General features: G+C 31.2%; 3 protein-coding genes across 3 annotated transcripts in view; 1 reads left to right on the top strand and 2 right to left on the bottom strand.

Moving 5' to 3' along the window:
- Window positions 1–256: 256 nt before the first annotated feature.
- Window positions 257–2,470, top strand: LOC121116016 (putative neutral sphingomyelinase). Its single transcript, XM_040710209.2, has 2 exons — window positions 257–917; window positions 997–2,470. The coding sequence occupies exons 1-2, from the start codon at window positions 584–586 to the stop codon at window positions 1,701–1,703; spliced, it is 1,041 nt and encodes a 346-aa protein (XP_040566143.1). The 5' UTR covers window positions 257–583; the 3' UTR covers window positions 1,704–2,470.
- A 2,017-nt stretch (window positions 2,471–4,487) lies between these two features.
- LOC121116612 (caspase-1-like) lies at window positions 4,488–7,471 on the bottom strand. The gene has a single exon (XM_040710876.2). The coding sequence runs from the start codon at window positions 7,365–7,367 to the stop codon at window positions 6,381–6,383; it is 987 nt and encodes a 328-aa protein (XP_040566810.1). The 5' UTR covers window positions 7,368–7,471; the 3' UTR covers window positions 4,488–6,380.
- Window positions 7,472–11,709: 4,238 nt separating this feature from the next.
- Window positions 11,710–15,268, bottom strand: part of LOC121116014 (matrix metalloproteinase-9) — a 102,835-nt gene continuing 99,276 nt past the window's right edge. Inside the window, exon 7 of the mRNA XM_040710207.2 lies at window positions 11,710–11,898. Within this exon, the coding sequence (XP_040566141.1) occupies window positions 11,783–11,898 (116 nt within the window). The 3' untranslated portion in view covers window positions 11,710–11,782. The remainder of the gene's footprint in view (window positions 11,899–15,268) is intronic.

Genomic DNA, 15,268 nt, shown 5'->3' with positions numbered 1-15,268 from the left:
TCTATCCAATTCTGTCTATTACAATATTAATCATCACTCATCCCTTCAGTCCTTTCTCTTTCTTAACACTATATAAAAGATTTACGCTATATAAATTAAATTCTAAATCTTTTGCCAAAAAGATGTTGCCTCACTAACAGATTAATGTTCTATCTGAACTTCATTCTTTTCTTGATTGTTTTGTAGACAAATATTAAGGATAATATGTGTAGATTCTCTGAAGTTTATTTAATAACAAGAGAGTCATATTGTCCAAAGTAAATTAAGTTTACCATTTGATGTTTAACCATACAAAAATACGCCACCCCCTACATGAGGTTGAGTGATTTGGGGTTGGTTCACTCCAGATCTAGCACTATTGTAGTTCATATAATACTCGCTAGAGGAAGATGTTTGTATATTCTTTTCATAGTTACATCAATAATGGATTTTGTGAAAATATTTCATATTTTGTAGTATAATAACTGTGACAATAATTGTCAGTTGAACAGAATAATAATCACTTATTCCGGAGTTATTGGTCTCCTTGATAAGTTATTAATAGTTATTATTAATATTGCTTCAGTTTCATTGCGTCCTCAGAATGGCTGATGATCGATTTCAGCTCTTGAACACTGATTACCCTCAAAGGATTCCACGACATAAACTTCGTCATGTAATGTGTATCCTATTTTTAGCGATTATTTTGGTCCTATTCATAATTGGACTGGCAGTTTACTTCGGATTTTACTTTGGCTCTCATCACACCATCAAAATCCTTAGCCTGAACGTGTGGGGTCTTCCCTACAAATTTGGCTCCTTGGATAAGGAAGAAAGAATATTAAAGATTGCGGAAATGCTTCGTAAAGATCCGCAATTTGATGTCGTGTTTTTTCAAGAGCTCTGGATGCCTGCGGATCACGCAACGATTGAGTTAGGTATGCAACATCATCAGAAATATTCCAGATTTGCTTTATTTTATAAGTATAACAAATGATTGTACTACCTAAATTTCAGAATTGAATGGCGATTACTGCATGACTTCCTTTGACTCTATGAATAATAATTGTATGCACTTGACGGCTCCCTTTCAGTGCTCGGGACTCGCAGTTTTGAGCAAGTATCCCTTTCATGAAGTTGAATTCCATGCTTACAATGAATCAGGTCATTCTTCTGAAGAGTTCATTGATGGCGAAAATTTTGTCAATAAAGGTGTTGGAAGAGTGAGATTGCTCTTGCCTGGCAATACCACAGCAGATTTCTTTCTTACTCACACTATTGCAGATGCTCCTCCTGGTAAAAGTTATACGAATGAGGATATTCGTTTAGATCAAGTATCCGAGCTGGTTAATAACGGAGTGAAACAATCCACTGCAGATATCGTCATTCTAGGGGGAGACTTAAATGCATCTCCTGATTCGAAGCCCTATCAATTTATCAAGAGATGTATGAGGAGTACAGCTTTAGATATTTTTAAAATTTTAAAGGCATTGTTTGATCCTGTTATTTCAACATATGCAAATCCTAAAAATACGTGGTCTGTCAATATAACGGATCCCATAATGTATGATCATATATTTTATAAAGTCAACAATCCTGATTATTTGGCATGGACAAACATATTCTCCGTTCCAATCTTCCATTTCTTGGACGATTCCGGAAAGAAAAAAAGTGTTTCAGATCATGAAGGGATAATTGCTACATTATATTATCGAAGAAAGTAATATTTATTCAGTAAACTAACAAAAATTAGTGTAACATCCCATGTGGCATTTCGAAATTTATTATGCATGTTGGCAACAAATTTTATAAGAAAAATGTGTATTATTACAACATCTTTCATCAGTTAAAACATATTTAAATTAGAATTTATATTTTGTTACTTTGTGTATGGTCGATTTTTTTTTAAAGACAAATTTTAAAACATCTATATAAAAAAAAATTAATTTATCCAAGTAACTGTCCAGAATCTTGTACATTTAGATTATTATATAATATTTTCTCACCTCTTTATTGATTTAACATGTTTTATAACAATATGTCAAGGAATGATACATATGTAATGTATTTATTTTCTGAAACATTTGTAGCAAATTATTCATTTTTTCTTTCATAGTAAAACAAACAAATTTCATTCAGTTTTTTTAAGTCAAATTGATCATTTATTAAATTTACAGGGTTTTTCCCCTCTCTGTTTTGCTTTATTGAAACTCAAGAATATTTTAAAAGTTTGAATATTACTAACAAATATTAACATAGAGTTATTTAGAGTTTTATAATTTACACTTGTCTATTATTATTCAGGTTTAGATTATATAATAAATTACACAAATAAATAAATAAATCTTTATAGTTCTATATCTAATTCTAGTAGTACTTAATGTGTTAATCACAATCCATAATTAGTATAATTTTTCGTATCAAATCTGAATTGTGAGAATTTTTGATTTAATTTTAGTGTTAGATAATAAATTAGTAATCCACATCAAAATATAGCTTTTATCTGAAAATGTTACAATAACTTCAAAAATGTGTCATAGAAGTTAATCCTTTATTTCTGAGAAATGTTTGGAAGTTCTTGGAGTGATTGCATCAAAGTATTCTGGCTATATTGACTTTTAAAAGGCTTACATGGTTCCATAGGAAACACAGTTTCATACTATCTTTTTTATATGATATCCCATTCAGGATTCAGTTAAAAGACATAAGTGTAAAATCAATCAGGTGACATGGTTATGGTTACAGTCGTCATTGGCAAATCAGGTGACCCAAACAATAAGTTTGCTTAAGACAATGGTTTTTAAAGTGGTGTCGTGAGGGAGGCTAGGGGGGTGCAGGAAGGTGGATAATTGAGGATTGCTTTCAGTCTAGCCCTTCATATTGGAGATATTTCGGTTAAAGGAGGCCTCAGTTAAAATTTTTATAATATTAGTGAAGGGAGGCCTTGGTATAGTAAAGTTCGGGAAATCCTGGCGTAAAAAATACTATAGTTATCATATTATAAGTCCCGATCAGCTTAGCAGTGTACCTGCCTCCGTAATCTACCCCCACCCTTCCCTCTTCTATTTATACTGTCTGGTAAATAAAACAACTTTTCTGGATCCATAAGAAGCCCTTACTATTTGGAACTCAGATATAACTGTATCACACAGGCGACGTAAAAAAATCAATGGAAAACCCTGTAGTTGCACAAAGAAAGAAAAAAAACAACTCAGAAAATGGACTACTGATTAAAGCTAATTTATTTCGTTTCTATATATATTCTATACAGAAACAAAAGTACAAGAACCGAGTTTGATTAGCAATATATTGCAGTCTTGGTTCGACTTTGCCAGTTCTGGTCCTAGCATTTCAGGAACCGCTTGACCAATAAGGACACAATCTTGTTGCTATCAGTTAATATAACTTAATCAAAATTCAAAAATCATTTAGTGTGGTTAAATTTGAAAGATTCCTGACATATTATATAATTGGATTTCCCATCAAGAAGGCTTTTTAGTCAAAGCGAGATCCATACAAAGCTTCTCGCGTCTCATATTTATGTAATGTTCTACGAACACCACCAACAGACGGAAGCAACGGACCGGAGTAGAGTCAATAAGAACACCTTTGGATTGGGGGTACAATCATTCACTAAAACATATATTCTGTAAGGGATTACATTTAAAAGGATGTACATACTATGACTATTGAAATATACAAACTCGTAAAAACACAAGGTACCTACCTATCTATTTAAAACAAATTCCTACGTCATGATTTAAAAGTAAATAAAAGACAATACATAACAATTTATCATTTTGAATATAAATTTTATTATATCTAAATCTACTAGAATAAATGGAAATGTAATAATTGAAAATCCTTACAAGTCTAGTTGTTTCCTCATCAAAAATGTTTATACAACACATCCGCAATAAGTCCTGCCCCTATATAGGAAAACAACATTTTTCCCACTACATTCATTTTTAGTCATCAATATAATCTCCTTTTAGAACGATAAAATCATTCCAACGTTTCTCTAGCTTTTCGATACCACGGGTGTCGAACGATTTAACGAGACCTTCAAAATATACTTCAGTTTTGACAATCGCTTCCTCATCTGAGACAAATCTTTTTCCACGGAGAATCTTTTTGAGTTCTTCAAAGAGCCAGTAGTCACTCAGGGCCAGATGTGGAGAACACGGTGTGTGCGGTAGCAATTTGAAACCCAATTCGACCAATTTTCCGACTGTTTTATAGACTTATGCCAAGGTGAATTGTCTAGGTGAAAGAGCACCCTTTTCTTCTTCAAATGAGGTATTTTTTGAATAATTTCGTCCTTCAAACGATCCAACAAACCAATATAATAATCTATCTTTTTTTTTCTTGATTTTCAAAGAATACATGTAAAAGTATAAGTGAATCATAGAGTGGAGGAACACAACAGTTGACGTAATTTTAACACAAGGATGACTAAAAAAATTACACCTTAGGATGACAACAAAGTCGTTGTTGACTTTTAACCATTGTTTTTAATCAATCTATATTTGAAAGTAATTTCTATTTTCATTTACAATTATCATTATTATATAAATAAACAATTAATCAACCGATATTTTAAATAAAAATTATCAATAATTGAAAATTTTTAAATTTACATAAAGTTATTTTATAATTTTCTTTGGCACATCTTCCACAGATATGTGTCCAGCATTTATAAAAAATTGTGATTGTCATATTTTTAGAAACTTAAACAATTTGAGAGTTATATCGTTCTTTTGGTCTTTCCATATTATATAAATTTCTCAAGTTCTGTTTTATATTTTTCTTCTTCTTTCTCAATGCGCCGATCCGAGTTATTCAATAAGCCGAAAATGAATTGTTTCCAAACCTGCATTCTGCCCTTGATTAGAAAAAATCATAATTCCAGATGCATTTATTCCAGCAATAACAAAGTTATTGCTCCAGACTGCGAGTTGCCATCGGAAACTACCAAAATGAGTTATAAAATGTTTGTCCATCATGTCTGCTCAATCAATCCAACTTTTTTTCTGAGAGACCATAAACTATCACTTAAATTTCAGAATTCGAACTGACATACACTACTTTGGGTCTTTGCAACAAACCCCTTTTTCCAGTTCTAATACTCATTTAGTAAAAAAAAAAGTCGATATCGACTTTTCAGTCATCCTATGGTGTATGATCATTTTTAGCTAAACAAATAATGAATGGGAGAAAAAAAACTTCAGAAACTTGTTGATAAAGCTGAAATATTAAGCTTCTAAAAATTTGAGACCGATTGAAAATCATTTACATAGGCATATGGATTATAATACATGATGAAAAGTCGAAAACAGCGCCTTCAAGCAATCTATACTTATATTAGATAAGTATAGATTGCTTGTGGACGCTGGTACTCAGATTCCAAAAAGCATCTACCACCAATAGTTTTTTATAGGTGACCATAAGTTACACCCTATGCAGTTAAGCCCTGGGAAATTATACCATGGGAAGTTTCGCCGAGCGGAAGTTACGTCCTCATACATATATTATACCATAAATGTATCTTCTACATATAATTGAAGGTCTTCCTTTACTTGAAGTCCTTTGTAATTAATTATGAAATTATGGCAGTTTGAAGTAATTCATATGAAATAAATATTGTTTTTTATTATAATGAATTCGAACCGTTTTTATCGGTGTACTTTAGTTGAATAAAGATTCACGGATGGTAATTTGTTTGTTCACAAAGAAGTTCATGATGCGATTCCTGACCTGCCAGATCTATTGTGCTCCTTATTTGTAGGGGTATTAGTGAGCTTCTTGGAAATATTATAACAATTCATCTCATGATGTTAAATTTATTTATATAGTTTCTTCCTCTTTTCTCTCATCAGAAGTACAACGGTTTATAAAGAAGTTGGCTCGCACTCATTATAAAAAGGCGCAACATTCATGTTTGATATTTTCTTTTAAAAAAAATTGTTTAAATTGAATTAAATGCACTCTTTAAACAATAATGAAAGCAAAAATACATTAAAAATGACTTCAAGTGGGAGAGACTCATTTTATACGTTAAATTATAAGTGGAAGATACATTGTAATAAAATATATATATGAGGGCGTAACTTCCACAGGATGGAACTTCCAAGGGCTTAACTGCCTGGGGCAAAACATCCTGGAACCCTTTTTATCAAAATCGAATGTCAAAAGGGTAAGGATTTTTTTTTGAAAAAAACATATGGTAGCTAGTCTTCTGTATTTTTCTTGTTGCCAACTATTAATTAGTATTCAAATAATAGTTATTTATTATTATATACATTGAATTGATAATCTTATAAAAATAAGTATCAATGACAGAGTATTAGAAAAAAAAACTTTTCAAATAGCTATTATGTCAGACAAATTCATGTTTTATTTTATGACAGAATACATTTACATTCTGTTAAAGGGTACTCATCTGAGTTTAAGTTATCCTCAGATGATTCTACAATGCTATTTGACTTTAAGTAAATCTTTCTTTGAAGTGTAGCCTCTAACATTGGAGTTTGCTTACACTGGTCAATATCAGGATCTTCGTGACAGGACGTGTAGTTTAAAGAAATGTTTCGTATAACTCTTGGCATAATGGACAAGAGATCATCCGTAGGGGAAGACTTGCCTATTTCCTTGCACACGGTTTGAATGAACCATGAGCCCGATGTATTAGACCGAAATGAAAAATATCCATGATAAGATGACTTGACTAAAAGAAAATCCACATGTGTGGACATTTTATGAATTGGTACTCCAGAACCATGTCCATCAACTTCGTGAATGTTACTCTTTCTATACTTGATAAGAATCCCTTTGTCCTTCTTTGATCCTTGACACGCCTGAACAAAAATTACTTTGGGTTTCCCAGCAAGAGAAGACATCTTTTCTGGAGATAATTCCTCAATAATGTCACACCGTAAATTGAAATCCTTATCAAACGCCAACAGAACATCATTTTCGTATCCATGAGTCGATATGAATATAATCAGGCATGAGAGACCGTCCATTTTTGAGAGGGACAATAGCTTGTGTTTGATTTCAGCAACTGATGAATTTTCATACGCTTCTATGAAGAAGCCAAGTGGATTGAAGGTATTTCTAATTGCTTGAGTGTCTTGTTCTACTCCTTCTCGATCGTTTGGGCAAGTATCATGATTTGGAAACTTTGTTTGATTGAAGATTAAAAGCAATTTTTTACCATTATCCAAATTGTAGGCATCATCATGTATACTACTTTTACAGGATAATATTTCGAATTCTGAAGAGGATTCAGAGTACTCTAGATCAGTTAAAGTGGATATGGGAGATGCATCTGTAGAGTCTCTCGGTTTATTAGACTTTGTCCATTTCTTCGTTATAGAATTTAACATTTGGAATACACTTAATAAATCGCTGATTAATTATAAGCAGTTAGAACTTATTTCATTTGTTGTTGAACAGGAAGCTGTAACAACTATATTTACATAAGAAAATTGCATCTACCTACATAATAAATTTTTTATCTTATCTTTTAGATGATAATCATTTGTACATTATTCTATTAATCAATTATGTTATCGTCATTGTGGTCTTGTATTACCTCATTGTTGTGCATCTGTTATCTATGTCTTGGTCTCTTAACTTTGGAGTATGGAGACGTCACATTTCGTGATGTAGATGTGAAAGAAGAACATAGAATGTTCTTTGGGACACTTGGATACATTAGGAAACAAAACTCTTTGTTTTAATTAGTTGAACTGCGAAGGAATTTTCTTATCGGCGAGATTAAAAATTAATTGAGTTATATTTTTTAGTATATTACGAACTGTTGAATGTATTTTCTTTAATCCATTCTAAAATTAATATTTAAAGAAAATTATCTCAATTTGGGATATTTTATTAGTGATGAAGAAATGAAAGTGTGTAACAAGAATGAGTTTTTCCCTCCTTATTATCGTTGAAATGACAATTAGGTTATGCCAAGTGAATCAATAAATAAAAAAGAAGAGCATTTTTCAGAGCACTATTTTCTATTTTCTCCAAATTTGGCACATATTTAAATATTAGTTATAAACTCAAAAATCCAAAATTTCAGCCTTTTTTGTGCTCTGGTTCAGGATTAAGAAGCTTCTAAAGTTATGTTCTCGACGCCACCTACCTTATTTTTTAGTTGCTATATTTTGAATGTTTTTAAAAATATCGGTTTACATTAAAAACTATTTAATAGATAATTGGTTTATCTTTTGTTTTATTTTATGTATAAGCCAATAAATTGAGTTTTTATCCATAAGGTCATGAGTTCAATATTCTGACTTTAAAAAACAAAAACAAAAAGAAACATGTCAATTTTAAAATTTTCACTCAAATTTTTATATGGTAATTTAAAATATATCTTAAACATATACAATAAGTTTTTAGAGATGCATTCGATTCCACTTAAATACTACAGATGAAAATGTCTGCGTACTTAAAGGAAATTTCTGAATAATGGGTCATTCCAAGCCAAATCACTCACTCAAAAACAGCACTATTTTCGATTTTTTTTTTCAAATTTGGTATATATTTTAATATTAATTACTACCTCAAAAATCCAAAATTTCAGCCCTTTTTGTCTATTGGATCGGGATTTAAAGGCTTCTAAAGTTTCAGCTTCGGCGCCACCTACCCTATTTTTAAATTGCTTTATTTTGAATGTTTTTTAAACTATCCATTTACTTTAAAATCATAAATACTTTGTAGATATTTTTTGTATTTTATTGTACAAATCAATGAAATGAGTTTTTACCCCTTAGGTCACCTAAAAAAATCTAACATACACATTTTCAATTTCACTCAAATTTTTATATTTAAATTTGTAATATATCATAGTATATACAATATATTTTTAGAGAGATTATATTCCTTTTAATTACTACATGCTAAAAACCAAGCATAAATACTGCAAAAAATAGAGTATAATATTTCGTATACATATTCCAAAATTTGCGTTCTACCGACGCACACAATTTCATTTTTAAATTTTCAAAAAATTTTATAGGTGATATTTTTCATAATTGATAAAAGTAAAACTGCGGTTCTCCCAGCAGCGATTCGGAAGCCCAATTCTTCGATCAAACTTTTAGATTGTAATGTCAAAAATAGGGTTGAAACTTTAGGCATTGAATGGCAAAGATACGGTGAAACTTACACAAAGTGGACGACAATGAGTTATTTAGTTTTAAAAAAAGTAAGATAAATGAAAAATACAATCTTATGGCAAGAATTGGACTGTATGGTGCTCAAATAGTTCCCTTGGTATTATATAGGGCACATTCTCTGCCTCATTTAGCTGCAAAGACAATAAATTTAAAAAAAAATCTTGGCTGAAGGCACTTTTTCATTCGAAGTACCTCCCTTCTCTCAAAAGGCCAAAAAAATATATATAGGAGGTGTGCCAACTACTATTTCCTATTATCTCCTATAACAATGGACATTGTGTTAGCCACACAATGTCAATAGAATGAGTTTTGACATGAAAAGTTCAAATACAGGTTAGAATACTGGAGCTAGTGTCTAGCTTGAAATAATCCATAGCCAATCAGAGAAAATTAATTTTTTTTTTGAACTTTTTTTTCAAACTATTAAATTTTCTAGCAATACGCAAAAATTGATTAATTTATTTTTTCCTTAACTTCCTGTAGAAAACCCTAAATAACCAAAATAATATACTATCAAAATATTTCATTTGTAGTTATATACTCGTATATAACTACGACAACGACATGATAACCCGTTCAATTTGCAGGAAAGCACCGAAGCTGTCAGCTAAAATCAGCTGTTTTAATGGAAGGGAGGAGGAAATTAATAAGGGTATTGGGCAGAATTACTGTCATGTTGATCATTAATTCTCATCGGCGCCCAACAAGGACTTACAATTATAACTCTTCAACAAATCCTCAAGATTATTCTCCGTCTTTATGAAGATATTTGAAAGTTCAATCAGGTTTGGAATATAATTGAATGAGTAGAAAGGGAAGTTCTTGTACTCAAGAGTTATATAATAATGACAACAGCAAATTCATTTTAGGATTACCAATTTAAAAAAAGCGGGCCAGCTAAAAGAATACAGGATTTACATTACTTATAAAACCACATACCAAATTTGAGTCAAATACTGTTCCTCATAGAATGACAATAATTGAAGTATAGTTACAGAGATAATTATTTTAAGTCCTCGAAAGTTAAAGGTCTTAAAATTCAATCTATAGTTAACACAATATTGGGTGCTAAGTCTATGATCATTTTTCCTAAATGAAATATAATTTCTTATCAATGTTGGAGTAAAAAATGTGCATTGTTGAATTTAACAAAATTGAATATCTATTTTATTCATTCTTAGGTAAATAAATGGTATATATATATATGTTTTATGTGCCTCAATGTTTTGATTTTAGATCTGTTTCTCATTTTGTTCAAAAGTGATGGTCGAATATACGTTTTTGAGCTTTTTTGATCTTGAATTTTTTGCTTCATGAAGCATCTTCATTAAATCTACATAATTATACCAATTTGAGCTCTGTATCTGAATATGTTCCAAAGTTATTGTCTAATATGTATTTTTAAAGTTTTGTGCTCCCATGACCTCTCAACATCTAATGGCCTTTCACTGTGACCATATACATGTGTGCGCGTCTAAAACTGAACACTCTGAAATTTTTAAAAATAGTTAAATAATTCTGTAATTTTTAAAGGGATCGACGAATTAATTAATTTAGCATGAAAGATCAGAGTGTTAGACACATGTCTATTCAATTTGGCCGTCCATGTTCTCCACTACCAATTCCAGCCTGGACCGGAACTTACTGCATGACTTGGCGATGAAGCTCTGGTCGAGGTTGGCTCATGCATTCTTGAGGGCAGACTTCAGCTGGTCCTTGGACTTGTACTGGACTACTGACAGCATTCCCTTTAAATGCCCAAACACTGTGAAGGCAAGCGGAACAAAACGATGACATCGGCTAGCTTTTTCTTTAGCATTTTGAGAAGAATCTTTGACCTTGCGAGGCGTTTTTCCTTGTCTACAGGCTTGAGGGCTTGACGAGGGATTCTCTTGTAGACCTTAAGGCCAAGATCTTTCTTAACTAGCCGGTCCATGTTCCTTCTACTGGTGTTGAACTCTCTGGAGAGGCCACTGACGGTGACCTTGCCTCTCTTGTCCTTGACATACTTTTTCACGGCAGAAACCATATCGTCCAACCTTCGAGGCCTTGACTTAGATCTTGTAGTCGCCTCATGAGTCCTTTTGTCTACCACGCTATAAACGGTGGTGCGGATGCAGTTCAGAACCTTGGCAATTTCAGTGGGAGGTTTTCCCCGCGCGGAAAGTTCCAAAATTTCGACTCGACGTCTCTCCATATTATCGGCTGTTGTTCCACTGTTACTATTTAGATTTTGCTGAAGTTTTGTTTATAGCTAGTCAAGACCCTTGTCTCGAAGTATAAGCCGGTTTCAACTCAATAAAATCACGAATATGTTCGTAAAATTTGAAGAAGTGTTCCGTTTTTGACGCGCACACCTGTATGTATAATCTTCTTACGAAGTTTGATAAAAATCGATCAGTAACCTATGCCGTAATTTAAACAATAGACAAAAAAAACAGACGCAATACATTAACTTTGTTGGCGTTGAAAGAAATCCCTACTCGTTGCAGAAAATATAGCCTTGAATAACTAATTTTTTATAATAAGTGAGAAGTCGGTAATTTTGTAATATATTTAGATCATATGAATAAATAGAGTAATATAAATATTTAGTATTTAATATACATTTATTCATCATTCTCCTCGTTAATAATGAAAGAATTTTGAGCCTCATTAAAGTGGGACTTGACAACGAATCGAACTTTTCTCCTCGTGCGTCGATCCATCCAGCATTTATATATCACTGCAATACAAAACAAAAATTAATGAGATTTTAAGATATAAATGTAGAATATAATTCATATAAGAACAACCACATTCCTATTGTAATTTTAATTATAATAATGAAAAGGAATCCTCGAATGTTGTTTTTTTTTACATAGTGAATTTACGGAGCCTGTCCAATTTATTATACTCAGTTAATTTCCCCACCACTTTTTTTTTGGTTTAGTTACCTTGGGTTTAAAAGAGAAAGGGTATTGTCCCTTCTCCCACTTATGAGTTGATTCTGGTACCCCTCTTTATATAATAGTATTTATAATCATTTACATATCATGGAAAACTACGCTATACATAGAAGTAGTCTACAAAGGAGTAATCATAAGCACTTTATTCCTATGTAAAAGTCTGATGACGAAGATTGATCAGCTGTCCGATACATTATATACATGGAAATATTTTTTAGTTCAATATTATATAGTATAAAGCTAGTTCAAATAAACTAGAGTCTATATCCTAGTGTTCAAATGCTAAGCAAATAATTAAATAGCGAGCATATTAAAAATAAAAGTACATACCAATAAGAATCAAGAAATGGCTGCACCAATACAGCAAAGTTTGCCTGTGTCTTTGGATGGATACCTGTAAAGTCATTTTTGAGTTTATCATAGCAGAGGGATACACTGGGGTGGGCTGGTTTGGGTAGACCCCCCCCAAAAAAAAAAAAAGACTCTGTTCTTCCTATGGTAGGTGTAAACACGAACCATTGAACTACAACCTGTGGTTGAACACTAGAGATGAATTCATCAAGGCATCAGGACTTTCAGCAATTAGACAATTGTGGAGCGAGTCCACAGATGCCACACCAACGACCTTCTTGAATATTATAATAATAAAAAAATGATTAAGCCGTATTATACAAAGTTTTATAGCCCATAGCTATTTCAAGTGTCTGCAAGAAAGTCATCAAAAGCCAAATTGTGGGTTCTCCAGCTGATTTGGTTCGTAAACGCTTACTTAGATTAGGGTGTAAACTGTGGGAAGATGTTCTGAAAAACTCAATAAAAATATTTTACAACCCTTTCATGGGCTCAAAAGAAATGTAGTTTCGCTACGGAATGGCTAATTCTACCCTTTTTACAAATAAATGTAGAGTCGAAGAAACAGAGAGAGAGACTGCACGTTCTGCACGTCCAGTTTAGAGACTTCAAGACATCTGTTTTGGGATTTCCCAAGTGCGGTTAACATTGTGTACATGACCATTGAGTTTTTGAGGAAATGCCACAATTAAGAAATAAAGATTGGGATTGGCTGGTAATGTCAGCATCTAAACATATATTTCACTCCAAAATAGGTCGCTTAATAACAAAGGTACTATTTATTTATTTTATACACCGCAAGAAGTAAGAACTTTTGGATACCTACTAGTCTGGGCAGACTCCTCTTAAGATCCCTCAAAGTGCTGGGGAGGTTCGATAGGAATGGAATTGTCTTATATTTTTGTTTTTAGTTTAATTATTTAGCAGATTTTCGTTAAGATGGTTTTATCTTTTTTCATTTACACATGTCTTTTTTTTGTTTGAAAAATGAACAACAAAGGATTGTTACTATTGTTAAATTAATTAATTAATATTATTTTGTGATTAATTTACTAGATGTTTTTTGGAATGTATATGAAATTATTGTAAAGAGAATAATAAAAAAAGAATATTTGAAATTCTTTTTGCAAAATTTAATAGTTGAAATTTAATTTCTTTTTTTAAACAATAAAATAGTTGAAATTTTTTCAAAAAATGTAACATTTGAATTTTTTTTCGAGAAAATTTTTAAGTGAAAAATAAATAGTGAATTTTTTTTCAAAAATTTAATTTTTTGTAAGCAACTATGAATTCAGCCATTATATGCAAACTCCGGCCTCTAAAATATTAATTACTTATTACAAATAGTCAAATAATTTTCTCAATTATATACAACGTTGAAACATTTTCATGCAACCCTTCATTGATTATTCATTATATATTCTATAAGAAAATAAAAAGTTAAACCAAAAAAAAATCAATCAAAATTACTGGATTTTTGTATAATTAGACACATTTTATAGTAACTGTATATAACATAACTTAGTCAATAATTTATCTTTTGAATGCTGGAATGTTTTTTATCAAACTGTTATTACATAAAATTTGCATCTGTATAGTTATTTAATGTAAAAATATGCCTCTGAATATAAATTATAATAAAAAAAAGGCTTTAAAGATCAAAACTATTGCGACTGACCATTTTAAGGTTCGTTTTCGTGTTCTATGCCTTAAAGAGCAATAGTTTGGTGGGTGGCCTTTTCTCAGCTTTAGTGGTCACAATGTACCATAAAGACTTGATATTGAATATGTAGTGCAAGGTACGACGAAAATTGCCTGAAATTGACGAAGTTTTATCTTAGAGAAATATTTTTTTTTGAAAATATATTTGCTTCATTTACTTTTATCAAAAAGGCTTAATTCACAATATTAAGATTCTAATTTTATTATTTTGGCACTTTTGAATAGTGTTTAATTGAAAATAAAGGAGGATGGTAAAAAATAATATTTATTTTTAACCTCGACAAAAACCATTTCATCGTTACTTTCATTCACAAATTGATAAAGGAGACAAATTTCACGTAATATTTTGGATTCTTAAAAAAATGTGTGGAAGGATAAAAAAACTAAGCTGAATATAATATATACATATGTGTCTGAATTTTTCTTTCGTTCTAAAGCCTAGTTTTAAATTTTCTGGGTTTGAACGAATTTGTGAAAGTATTTATATTTATTTATATGCAAAACATATATGTAACAAATGAATGTTGGCTTTTAAAAAATAGACAGTCCCTGTGGAAGGATTTGGAGGCTATATAGAACCTTTGAAGTACTAAGTATGTTTAGAAAGCTTTTTGAAAAATCGAAGCAATGCCAGTAATATAGTAGGCTTTGTATATAAATAATAAACATTTTTAATTGACATTGCTTAACAATTAGTTTTTTTGAACGTACTTCCATGTTAAACCTAACAATTTAAAATCGGAAAAAATACACTCTCTATGATTGTTCAGATTTTGGATACTAAACTATAGATAAATATATTTTTGGAAACGTGGAAAATTTTATCAAACGATGGCTTCAGAACAAAAGATAAAAATATAAAACAAAGGTTTAAAAATACAAAATATATCCATTGAATAATTTTGTATATGTTCTGTCTCGGGAATTTCTCTAGCACGTTGGTGCAGACATTATAAAAGAAACAACCGAAAAAAGGATGTAGTTTAATAGGGTTTATTTTTTGCTGTCCAAATATTTTTAGTATTAAATCAATTATTAGTATATTAATAAGGAATTGTCCTTAGAAAACATAGG

Source organism: Lepeophtheirus salmonis, chromosome 4 (genome assembly GCF_016086655.4).
Source record: "Lepeophtheirus salmonis chromosome 4, UVic_Lsal_1.4, whole genome shotgun sequence".
Lineage (NCBI taxonomy): Eukaryota > Metazoa > Arthropoda > Copepoda > Siphonostomatoida > Caligidae > Lepeophtheirus > Lepeophtheirus salmonis.
This window is presented reverse-complemented; position numbering and strand designations above follow the sequence as displayed.

Bases quoted from the DNA above. Each gene is read 5' to 3' on its own strand.
- LOC121116612 (XM_040710876.2), bottom strand. From the start codon at position 7,367: ATGTTAAATTCTATAACGAAGAAATGGACAAAGTCTAATAAACCGAGA.
- LOC121116016 (XM_040710209.2), top strand. From the start codon at position 584: ATGGCTGATGATCGATTTCAGCTCTTGAACACTGATTACCCTCAAAGG. The intron at 918-996 runs GTATGCAACATC...CCTAAATTTCAG, and splicing joins TCACGCAACGATTGAGTTAG to AATTGAATGGCGATTACTGC.